Raw genomic sequence first — 13,515 nt, forward strand, 5'->3', positions numbered from 1 at the left:
TGTGTGTGTGTGTGTGTGTGTGTGTGTGTGTGTGTGTGTGTGTGTGTGTGTGTATCTATGCAGGGAAACGGTGTATATTCAGTGTGAGTCTCCAGGGTCTCGTCGGGATTGACTGCATGTGGAGAGGAGATGGGGGGGGGGGGGGTACATTAGCATCAGAGCTCATATCCTGCTAGCGCTTCCCTAGAGAGACTAGAGCGCTTTAAACCAGTCTCAACCCCCACAGCTCAACTCAATCCAGCATAACACACACTGACCACTGCGAGAGAGAAGACGACTTCTGCGATTCAGTCCAGCTCTCAGAAGAGAGTTGAATATGAAAGGTGATATTCTGTGGATGACTTGCATGCAAATGATTTACTACAATAGAGGTGCATTACTCTACTCATACATATGCACAGACACCCCCCCCCCCTGCCATCTGGATCTTCCCTACAGCTGTTGAGGAAAGCTCCTGATCTCCATCTGCTCCAATGCTGGATCACTATATGTGACCCTGGACCACAAGACCAGTCGCATGGGTCAAGTTTTTAAAAATTGAGATTTATACATCACATGAAAGCTCAATAAATAAGCTTCCCATTGATGTATTGTTTGTTATTGTTTCACATTTGGCAGAGATGCAACTATTTGAAAATCTGGAATCTGAGGGTACATTGAGAAACATTGAGAAAATGTTCATCGATTGTGCTGCATTCACTCACAAAAATAAAAGATTTATGTATTTACGGTTGGAAATTTACAAAATATCTTCATGGTACAAGATCTTTACTTAATATCCTAATGATTTTTGGCATACAATAAAAATCGATCATTTTGACCCTTACAATGCTTTTGGCGATATCCCCGTGTGACTTATGGCTGGTTTTGTGATCCAGGGTCACATATGAGGATCTGAAGCCTCTATGGCTAACATTAGCACTGTTCCACTACCTGGTAATATAATATAATATAATATAATATAACCCTAAGTACATGTAATATAGTATAGTATAGTATAATATGAACCATCACTGAACTAACTTATGCTGGACTGACACTATTTTTTGTGCAGCAGAAACAATCTTTGTTGCATTATTTTCCTGTTATCTCTGTAAAGCTGCTTTGAAACACTCAGTATTGTAAAAAACAGCGTATAAATAAAGGTGACTTGACTATAATATAACCCTAAGTACATGTTATATTAGAAGTACACATATAACTTTCTGGACATTTAACCTTTTTTTTTTTTTTTTTGTCATTCTCTTCATCTTTTGGAAATGTTATTTTATACATGTTATACATTATATAAATGTTGTTGTTTTTTCATTTTTGTATATCTGCCTTATTATGGTATGGTCCTGTTCTATATATAAATCTGAGCTATCCTTTTTTTATTTTTTATTTTTTTATTTTTTTTATTTTATTTTTTTATTTATTTTTGGTTGATGTCTTGTTATATTTGCATTTTAAGAAAATTCAATAAACATAATTATAAAAAAAAAAAAGAAGTACACATATAATGTAATATATACATGTACTTCGCGGGCAGTACGATTTTTTTAAAATTACTTAATTATTTTAATGTTACAAAAGATTTCTATTTATAAATGTTTTTTTTTTACTTTCTTCAAAGAATCCTAAACAAAATATAAACATTTAAGCTATAATATGAAGCAGCGCAACTGTTTTCAACATTGATGATAATAATCATAAATGTTTCTTGATCATCAAATCATCATATTATAGTGATTTCTGAAGGATCATGTGACACTGAAGACTGGAGTAATGATGCTGAAAATTCAGCTTTGATCACAGGAATAAATTACACTTTACTATATATTAAAATCGATTATTATAAATTGTAATAATATTTCACAATAACTGTTTTTACTGTATTTTTGATCAAATAAATGCAGGCTTGGTGAGCAGAAGAGACTTCTTTCAAAAACATATTCAATAGGCCACTGAAAAGTATCTATAAAATAGCTTTATATTAACAGATTAACCGGATATTTGTGTGCGATATTTTAGGCTTATTACAGTATTACATTGTCAGCTTAGCAACATGCAACATAAATCTTTAGGTTTTGAAGTAGAGTTATTGTCTCATCACATCATATGTTTTTTCCTGAATCTGTTTATCAGGGTTTGAGCCTGAGTCAGCGCTGTATAAAGAGAGATAGTCTTGGGGTCATTGAGTTGTGTGTGTGTGCGTGTGCGTGTGCGTGTGTGTGTGTGTGTGTGTGTGAGAGAGAGAGAGAGAGAGAGAGAGAGAACAGCTGACTGTGGGAGTGAATATGAAGTGTGTGTGACTCAGGATCCTGTGGGGGGAAGGGCAGCTGAGACACGAGACCGACATGTTAAAGGAACAGTTCCTCCATAACAAACATCAGTTCGTGCATCTGACGCAGCGCTTTATGTTTATGTAACACTGCAGTTGTAATGCGTTATATACACAGCGCTGGATTACTGATCATGATCATGATATCCTGTGGGATCTGGTGAGTTTCCCATCAGTCGATGCTCAGCGAGAAACAGCTGTTCATATGAGCAATATTCTGTGTGAGATCTTATTCATGAGTGATGAAGAACTGCAGCCTCTGCTTTACCCAACACACACACACACACACACACACACACACACACACACACACACACACACACACACACACACACACACACACACACACACACACACACACACACACTCTCTCTCTCTCTCTCACACACACACACACACACACACACACACTTTCTCTCTCTCACACAGACACACTCACTCTCACACACATGCACACTTTCTCTTTCTCTCTCACAAACACACTCGTGCGCGCACACACATATACACACACTCAGACACTGACACACACACACTCACACACGCACTCAGACACAATCACACATACACTAACACACAGATACACACACACATACACACACCCACGCACGCACACCCACGCACACACACACACACACACACACACACACACACACACACACACACACACACACACACACACACACACACACACACACACACACACACACACACACACACTCTCTCTCTCTCTCTCACACACACACACACACACACACACACTCTCTCTCTCTCTCTCACACACACATAAACACACACTCTCTCTCTCACACAGACACACACTCACTCACTCACTCTCACACACATGCACACTTTCTCTTTCTCACACACACACAGATACACACACACACACTCAGACACTGACACACACACGCACTCAGACACTAACACACATACACACACACACACTAACAGGCACTCACACTAACACACACATACACACTCATGCGCACACACACATACACACACACACAGACACACACACACACAAACACACACACTCATACAAACACACACACAGACACACACACACACACACACACACACACACAGACACACTGTAACACAGACACACTCATGCACTCACTCACTCACTCACTCTCTCTCTCTCTCACACACACACACACACACACACACACACACACACACACACACACACACACACACACACACACACACACACACACACACACACACAGGCTTTAGAGAGAGCTATCTGTGGAACAACACTAATCTACTTTAGGATATTTGTATGATTTTGTCTGTGAGGAATTGATTGGATGGTTGTGGTTTGCTATTGGCTGATCTCATGTGATTGACAGGTTATTGCCCCGCCCTCATTATCAGAGAAGAGGAGAGATGCTGCAAGAGGGACTTATTCTGATTCAAGATTACCAGAAACAATAATGAGGTGCACATATAAATCATTTAGAATAAACACGGCAATAGCCCATAAAACAAAGAGAATTGTCCATTTTGATTTCATGGTTACTAAATAACCTAAATTCAGTATATTATTTCTGTAATAAGTAATCTTTTTAAATGTATGCTAAAGAGTATTTCTGCTTTACCAATGCAAACACTCATGCTAAAACACTCACCATAGGCTGTGTTTACAGTTTTAGCATCTAATAACCCTTCTAATATTTGATGATAATGACCAGATAGATTTTCATAAGAATGATGCTGGGAACACAGGATCATTTATAGCCTGATTTATCATCCAGCACATGCGATCTATAAACCCTGAGTGTTTAATACTAGCTTTAGCGAGCACATGGTGCACTGGACCGACAGACACTGCAGACAATTCAATAAACGCAACCCAGTGGCTGTGACATAGACTGCGATGTCCATCACACGGCTCTGTAATGCTGTTATCCGGCATCGATTATAATGTACAAACAAAACAGTGTAACAACTTAAATGTGCGGCTTTGGCTCATCTGTGACATAAATAATTCATTTAGCAGGCAAAAAAAAAGGAGAAAAAGCTTATTATGCGACAGCTGGATCAAAGGAGAAGTGGTGAAAGAAGAAAAGACTCGAGTCCTTCCTCTTTTAAGCCATTGTGAAAGAGAATTGAGCTTAATTGTATTGAGTGTAATGATGAAATAAAAGGCCACTTAATTGAACTTAAGTAGAGGAGACTTGCATGACGGCTTCTAACAATGTCAAATTAGACGTTTTTCCTTAAATTTAAATAATTATGTTATATATTTTGGCGACTAGAGAGGCGTGAAGAGAGACAGGGTGTGGAAAAGCATTAAGTCTTTATAATGTATTTAATGTCATTTTCTGCAACACTGAGTGAAAGTCAACGTGAATCCCTGTTTGCAACACATTTTCATTCTGTAATGTCACATATTTCCAAATGAAAACAATGTAGAGCAGAACATGATTGTATCCATAGTGGGGAAATTTTTTTATTTGCAATACATTTACTTTATGCTAACTATACTATGAATACATTTACATATTTATATACTACATACCCTGCAATTGTACTGTTGGTGTAAACTGATATACTTGAAGTCTGCCAAACTGCAACAACTAATTTTTAAAAGATATACTGAAGCATATTTGATTGTGCTAAAGTGGAACTATTGCATGTATACTTTAAATTTCTGTTAACGACTGATATTATACAGAGATCCTTTCTCATAGTGATATTAAAACACGTTCTAGGCTTAATATTAAGAAATGCGCATTGTGCAAGTGCTCCAAATAAAGTTTAATTATAATATTCACATCAGTATCAAGTGATATGTTAATAAATATGTTAATGGATTTGAAGTATAGTTCGTATGAAATAAATGTATTTTAAATAGATTTTGTACAGATTTTTTAGATTGTATGGATCTGGCTATTATTGGTAAACATTACTGACGTGACTAGGTGACATTAATAGAGAAGGAAAGTCATTTCCGAGGAGGATCAAGTCTTGACATTTTGATTAAAGTCGTGATAAAGCGTTAGTAGCAACATATTCTTATAACTTTAAATAATAATAATAACTTAAATTAATAACTTTTACTCCATATTGTGATGGTCATCTGAGTGTAATGGACTAGTGAAAATGACAGGAAATAAAGGGCAGGGACTCGATGCTCTGCATTGGTTATTAATTAAATTACACTCAAAAATTAATGTGACCTGGTTTTCAATTGAATGGATTTCACCCTCAAATTAACATTTAGTCATAATTTAATGCCATTCTAATGGCGAATGCCCTTTTATCTTTTATGGACTGCGAGAGGAATATAAAAAAAAATCAAACTATACATTTCTTCACTGAGTTTAAAACATTTGAAGGATGTGATTGCAATAACTTCTTGTTGTGACGAACACAACAAATATATTCACCTCTGAGAAGAAAGTACACTGACTGTGTTTAGTGTCGCTTTTTTGTTAATCCTGATTTCTCACAGTCGCAGTGACTAATCGAGTCTCATGAACGTGCAGTCAACTCAGCCAAGCTCAGGATTTTCCTTAAATAATACAACACTACGTCTTACTGTACACGTTTAATATAGTTTAATCTTTATTAAAGCTAAGTTATTCAGTGAAGAGCGGCGAGGGATATTCCTTTGTCATGTGTTGTCTGATGATCATTAATGACAGACTGCAGGTTTATTAGGATGCTGTCACTTTAAGAGCTGCGCGTGTTTTCTTTCTCAACTGTGTACGTTTACTAAAGACATAACTCACTGTGTTTACGTGAATACTCTCCAAAAGGGCATTTAGATATTTTTTACATTTGTGTGCCTTCACGTTAAGGCGCGTATCCGAAGCACATTGTCTCAGTGTCTCTTTTGCGTCTTAATGCGTATAGCAACACTTGACTGAATTTTTTCAAAGTTCATATCGTAAATCAATAGGCTTTATGCACAGCTTCACTACTTCCTGAACTTCAGCCAGTCCTTTGTTTCCTGTTTGTCATTATTGGACAAACTGATTAGTCCAGGAGTGCCTGATTATTGTTACTGAGGCCAGGCACACCTGAATTAATCAGTTTGTCCAATAATGACAGACAGGAAACAAAGGGCTGGCTGAAGTTCAGGAAGTAGTGAAGCTGTGCATAAAGCCAATTGGAATATGGGATCATTCTTTGATCCTTTTGCCTCTTTCTTTTAAAAGCTTGATGATGATTCACGGTCATTATCTGGACGAGCGCGAGCAGGGCGTTTTATTAAAAAATTCTCCTTTTGTGGTCCATAAAAGAAAAAAGGGAATACGGCATTGTTCAAAATTTGTTTATTATTAGGATAAACCCCTAGTTCTCGAGGGGGTCCCAACATATAACACGATAATTACATAACAACTGAGAAATGAAAAATCAAAACAAACAGCAACAAAAACAACAACACCTGCATATGTTCATCAATAAATTACAACCCCCAAAAGGCCAAGATGGCCAATAATGAGTAAATAAGTAAACAGTAAAGTATGAATGAATTTCTAACTACAGTCAAATCTAAACATTATGGACAGCAGTGTATTAACAACACCAGGGTGAGTAAATTATAACTTCATTTTCATTTGAGGGTGAACTTTCCCTTTAAGCTGACTAGAGAGAGATCTGTTGTTTCTCTGCAAAGTTATGACATTTAGATTGAACAACATGAGATCAAAAGCAGTTTTATAAAACAAAAAACATTTACATGCACGAATTGTTTACAGTAAGATCTATAACATGCTTAAACAAAACAAATATGGTGAATTTTACATTCATAACGACTATGTTGAATGAACACTGATTCTGCTGAACACGAGTCTATATATAAGATCTCACAAATTTGATAGACATCATAAAAATGAAAATATATCTATTTACAAATATGAATTCACATAATGTCTTTGTTTGTTCTCACTTTTCATCTCTTTTACTCACACCTTCCCTGGGAAACGGGCCCATCGAATTTATTACTGCATATATTATATGCCATATATCTCATTATATATATATCTCTCTCTTGTCAGCGTGCAAAAAGCATTCCCAATGTGTTCAACATAAGAAAATGTTTGTTTTTTCATTTTTTATTATAGATTTGGAATTAGGCTGTGCAACGATTAATCGCATCCAAAATAAAAGTTTGTGTTTACATATGTGTGTGTACTGTGTATGATTATATATAAATACACAGAAATGCATGTATATATTTATACACATAAATATTTATATATAGGCCTAATATAAATATATATACAGTATATACATGCAAATATTTCTTAAATATATTAATGCATATGTGTGTATTTATATATACAAAATAATTATACACAGTACATATATTATGTGAACACAAACTTTTATTTTGGATGCGATTAATCATGATTAATCACGATTAATCGTTACCCAGGACTATTATAAAGTCATATGGGTTTGGAACGACAAGAGGGGCAATAGATTTTGACCAAATTGCAATCATTCCTTATATAAAACTAACCGTAACTCATTAATACAGAAAAGCCTTCATGAAACCGCCATGACTCACCTGAGTAATCTGCAAGTTTTCACTGTAATTAACCTATTTTAACAGTGAAGCAATAGGAGTACACTTCAAATGAATCACAGTGTAGCATCTGCTTGTGTAACAGTATCTGCAGTCGTATCTGGCCAGCCCTCTGAAAACCTTGAGGACTTTACCCATGATGCAGCAGGACTGGGGCAAACCCTCATTCTCCAGGTTTAAGTCACAGCAACTGCGCCAAGGCAGATTACATTACCATGCATTCCCTCTCCAGATTAGTTTTTAATAATACAACTGCACCCAAACCAGAGATGTGTCTGCCTGTGAAACATGAAACCGCAATACACTTACATTTCTCTCTTCTTCACTTACACATACACACACAAGACATTTAAAGGGTCAGTTCACCCAAACGTGAAAATTCTGTCTTTAATTACTCACGCTAATGTCGATCCAAACCCGTAAGACTTCCGTTCATCTTCGGAAAACACAAATTAAGATATTTTTTATTAAATCGGAGAGATTTCTGTCCCTCCATTGACAGGCTACGCAACCACAGCTTTCAAAACATTACTGGACATCTTCATCTCTGGCTCTATGCACTTGCTTCTAGTAATAGCACTACTCAATAATGAAACAAGGAACGGTGTAACGATACCCTCGTGTCACGATTCGATACATATCACGATACTGAACTCACGATACGATATTATTGCGATACTCCAATACATAAAAGGTTAACAAAAAGTTCACAGTTGATTGTGTGTGTAAGTGAATAGACTTGGTGCTGGAAACCCAACACACAGGACAATAGAGACACCAGAATAAACATATTCATGATTCTGAAGATGAAAATACTCAATTATTTTAGACGAATATACTTGCACTCTGTCGCTGACTAGATATATTTAAAATAATGTTGGCCACTATTTACTGGTAACATCAGACATTTGGTATTATCAGGACACACAAATATTCCCCCATTGCATTATTATACATTATATATAGTAGTTTAATGTAGGACTGACACTAAAACTCTGAAAACTTCTCACACAGTAATTTTTATTTTGGGTGAATTATACACAATAAATATGTTCACTATCCACGATACATATTGTTGCATTTTTGTATTGCGATATATTGTGACAGGATATATTGTCACACCCCTAGAAACAAGTGCTTTATGTAGTAAACGCAGGACAAATTAACAGCAATGTATAATATTTTTATTTAACACTTATGGGTACTGAGCTATTCTGTTTTTTTTGTTAAATTATCTATTCAACAAAGCTTATACATTTTACTAGTTATGATATTTATGAATTTTTTTTTTTTTTGCCTGTACGTTAAATTTTACTTCCTGTTGTTATACTAAGCCTGGGAACACAGAACATTTCAGAGACATGAACAAACAAGTGTTTTCGAAATGTACAGCTTCATTACAGGGCTTTGCTTCTGTGGTATGTCAACTATTCTCTTTCTCTCTTTTTTTAATACATAACAGTGCTGCCGCAGAAAATCACACGTTAACATCAAATTTGATTGACAGTCGTTTAGGGCTAATCAGCATCCTCTGTCTCTACTGTGATTGGATAGAATGATAGTTGTGGGCGGGCTTTAGAAGGACAGCTAATGGTGCTCTGATACATACTAACCTTGTGTGTCCGGAAGGCGGGGCTTGAGGAGTCTATTTATATGGGGGAAGTGTCTTTTCCCAACCAGTTGAAGAAAGAAAAAGGTTAGTTGCCTTCTCAAATCTTATTACCCAAGACTGAAAATGAGGGAAATCGTGCATCTTCAAGCCGGACAGTGCGGTAACCAGATTGGAGCCAAGGTTTGTTTTAATTTTTTTTTTTTTTTGTTATTATTTAATTATTTTAATCGAAATTTGCAGTTGTTGTTGGTTTAATATTTGGTATTAGTGTTTATAGAATAGAATATATAATAAAAAATAATAAAAATCGAATCGTTAATATTTCCTTTAATGTGCCATATTGTACACAGTCCAATAGTCTATATTATGATCTCGTTTGAATATAGCCTAATCTAGGTCATACATGTGCTTCCTCGTTCGGGTTTATTTGGTTAGATTGAAAAGATTTAAATATTTTCAAAGATAATGTTTTTCAGCAGTTGGTCAAAATGTATATAAATAAAAAAAATTCCCCATGTCAATTGTTCGTCTCGCCGGCATCTGTCTGGGAGCTCCCTTTGTGAGATTCACTGCAGTGCGACAAAAGGAAGTGAACGTGTAAGCGCAGTCTAATTATAGCCATAACCCAGATTTGTTTAAGGAAATAATCGCACTAAATATATAAAAAGAAAATCTAATAGCCCCGGCCTGTTAATTCGGATATTTATTTATTTATTTCCGAAATGTAGACGCCCAATAAATCGATTAGGGTATGAGCGCACCGGAAATGGATTTCAGCCAACCGGTACGCGTGGCGCGCGCGCGAGTTTTGCGCGGGAGGAATTCAAAGAAGATCTTTTGCTTCACTTGCTTATTGAAGTTGTAACAAATTGTTACAGAAATTAAAATTTATAAAAGCGCATTATATGTAACAATTATGTATACACCGTATGAGGCCTAAAAGCATGTTAATGCGAAATATGCGTGGGAGTTTGTGAACAGTTGGCTCCTTTTGTTAAGCCCACTCTGTGAATATTTGAAGCGTAGTTTTATTTGAAATAAAGGCTTTATTCACAACAGCGCCTGTGATCTTTGATTTAAAACGGGAATGAAAGCGAGGCTGTGAGGGATATAGACTTTAGTCTCTTCAGTGGGTTGTGCTGTTATTTAATGTTTTTTTATTGTTCTGCTTATGAAACGCTACAAAAAATTATTTACGAGAAATTTCTGTGAAAAAAAAACCCAGGCAATTTGAGCTTTGAAAAATAATAAGTGATCTAGGAGCATTATTTGGTTTACAGCAGATACCATTGAAAGCCCTGCAAGTATTCCCCACAGCCTCTCTTTCATCATGGGGCCGTTCTGAATAAGTCTGTTTCAGTCCACAATATACAAATACATTGTTGATTTTAAATCTGGCATGGATTACTGATAACATCGTTGTTAATTGTTGCCTGTAGCTTTAAGCACAATCTACTCAAGTCACTAATAACATTGTTTATTACATCCTGTAGTTCTGGGAGGTTATCAGTGATGAGCATGGTATTGATCCCACCGGCACATATCATGGTGACAGCGACCTCCAGCTGGACAGGATCAATGTCTATTACAATGAGGCATCAGGTACATCCACATATCAATATTACCAAGTGGGGGTGCACATTATGATTTTTTAATTATGGGAAACATATTATGGTAAAATAGTTTTGTATTTTTAATTTATTAAGCCTTATTAACCCTGTGTTTCATCATGTTTTAGGAGGCAAATACGTGCCCCGTGCGGTGTTGGTGGATTTGGAGCCTGGAACCATGGACTCCGTGAGGTCCGGACCCTTCGGCCAGGTCTTCAGGCCAGACAACTTTGTTTTTGGTGGGTATTGTTATTGATTGTGTTGTCACTATACTGGAATTTCCAACTTCAGTATGATACCTTGAAAAAAAAATCAATATTTCATATCATTTTTCGATACCATAGTTTTTTTGAGAATTTGGATAATTTTGTTGTAATAGCTTACACGCTGAATAGGGAGGCTTTATTTGAATCGTTGAACAAAATGTAGTCCACCCCCCCCCCCCCCCCAAAAAAAAGACAAAAACAGTCAGTAAAATAAAATGAGAATAAATTAACAAATTAGCACATACAAAAAGAGACAAATTAAATAAACTTGGGTTTTTCAGGTTTCCTAACACTAATTTCTGTAGCATTTCTTAACTGAATATTCAAGTAATCAAATGTACAATAACACTGGATAGTTTTAATTTTTTAATGCTTACAATTAATGTTACAAAACAAGATTAACGAGCGATTTTCTGTTTGTCTTTTGTTCTTTAATTAACATGACAGACTGCAGCAGGTTTATTAGGCATTGTCACGTCAAGATCCAATATACTGTTAAACAACATGCGTTTTATATCAACTATTTACGTTCCAAAACTGACTGTTCACCAAAATACTCTGCAAGATGGGCATTTCGACATTTTTGTATGCATTTGACCTTTTAATTGCAATAAGCCACGAAAAAAAAGGTCAATTTGATTGTCATGGCTTTATTAGATTGCAACTTCTATAGATCAGTGGTGCGCGCAGATTAAATGGTGAGATTATGCGCAATACAAGCACTATTCAACCGGAGTGAATAAGACGAGTGAGTGACAGGAGGCGGGTGTGTGTCAATTCGCTGTCGTAGAGAAGATCAATATCAATAGTGCAGAAAAAGAGTCGTTTCTGATATTTCAGTATCGATACGTATCGAAATATCGATATTTTTGACAACACTAGTTATTAATTGAACGAAATGCCATTTATTTGTTCAAAATGAGGATGTTTTAAATATTTTGCAACAGGTCAGAGTGGTGCTGGAAACAACTGGGCTAAAGGCCACTACACGGAGGGAGCTGAGCTGGTGGACTCGGTCCTGGACGTGGTTCGTAAAGAAGCCGAAAGCTGCGATTGCCTGCAGGGCTTCCAGCTCACACACTCTCTGGGTGGAGGAACCGGCTCCGGCATGGGAACGCTCCTCATCAGCAAGATCCGTGAGGAGTATCCCGACCGCATCATGAACACCTTCAGCGTGGTGCCCTCGCCTAAAGTGTCCGACACCGTGGTGGAGCCCTACAACGCCACACTCTCTGTGCATCAGCTGGTTGAGAACACAGACGAGACCTATTGTATTGACAACGAAGCGTTGTACGACATCTGCTTCCGCACGCTTAAACTCACCACACCTTCATACGGCGATCTGAACCATCTCGTATCCGCTACTATGAGCGGCGTCACCACCTGCCTGCGTTTCCCCGGCCAGCTAAACGCCGATCTGCGCAAGCTAGCCGTAAACATGGTGCCTTTCCCTCGCCTCCACTTCTTCATGCCTGGCTTCGCTCCTCTCACCAGCAGGGGGAGCCAACAGTACCGTTCCCTAACCGTACCAGAGCTCACTCAGCAAATGTTCGACGCTAAGAACATGATGGCGGCTTGCGACCCGCGCCACGGACGCTACCTCACAGTCGCCGCTATCTTCCGTGGCCGCATGTCCATGAAGGAGGTCGACGAGCAGATGCTCAACGTTCAGAACAAGAACAGCAGCTACTTCGTCGAATGGATCCCAAACAACGTCAAAACCGCCGTTTGCGACATCCCGCCTCGCGGGCTCAAAATGGCCGCCACCTTCATCGGGAACAGCACTGCCATCCAGGAGCTCTTCAAGCGCATTTCCGAGCAGTTCACCGCCATGTTCCGGCGCAAAGCTTTCCTCCACTGGTACACAGGAGAAGGTATGGATGAGATGGAGTTCACCGAGGCCGAGAGCAACATGAACGACCTGGTGTCCGAGTATCAGCAGTATCAGGACGCCACCGCGGAAGAGGAGGGCGAGTTTGAGGAGGAGGGAGAGGAAGAGCTGGCTTAGATCTCTCTTAATATACGTGTCATTTTCCAAGCTGTAACATTTTGCTCTCGTACAAGGAAAAAAAATGCAATTTTCTTCTTTTGTTCTCGTCTATTGGTTGTACAGATGTCATTAAAAGGCTTTTTCTTCTGTTAAGATGTCTTCC

At 37.7% G+C, this 13,515-nt stretch overlaps 1 protein-coding gene across 1 annotated transcript; it reads left to right on the top strand.

Moving 5' to 3' along the window:
- Positions 1–9,492: 9,492 nt before the first annotated feature.
- Positions 9,493–13,505, top strand: tubb2b (tubulin, beta 2b). Its single transcript, XM_077235493.1, has 4 exons — positions 9,493–9,666; positions 10,980–11,088; positions 11,225–11,335; positions 12,310–13,505. Exons 1-4 carry the CDS (start codon positions 9,610–9,612, stop codon positions 13,368–13,370), a joined length of 1,338 nt encoding a protein of 445 aa, XP_077091608.1. The 5' UTR covers positions 9,493–9,609; the 3' UTR covers positions 13,371–13,505.
- Positions 13,506–13,515: the final 10 nt, after the last annotated feature.

Source organism: Siphateles boraxobius, unplaced genomic scaffold (genome assembly GCF_051911475.1).
Source record: "Siphateles boraxobius isolate OS27281-9 unplaced genomic scaffold, OSU_SipBor_1 195, whole genome shotgun sequence".
In the NCBI taxonomy this organism is placed as follows: domain Eukaryota; kingdom Metazoa; phylum Chordata; class Actinopteri; order Cypriniformes; family Leuciscidae; genus Siphateles; species Siphateles boraxobius.

What these genes read in the sequence shown, in the direction of transcription:
- tubb2b (XM_077235493.1), top strand. Translation starts at nt 9,610, where the DNA reads ATGAGGGAAATCGTGCATCTTCAAGCCGGACAGTGCGGTAACCAGATT. An exon ending in GTAACCAGATTGGAGCCAAG is followed by an intron (nt 9,667 to 10,979) that starts GTTTGTTTTAAT and finishes TACATCCTGTAG; the next exon opens with TTCTGGGAGGTTATCAGTGA. An exon ending in CTATTACAATGAGGCATCAG is followed by an intron (nt 11,089 to 11,224) that starts GTACATCCACAT and finishes ATCATGTTTTAG; the next exon opens with GAGGCAAATACGTGCCCCGT.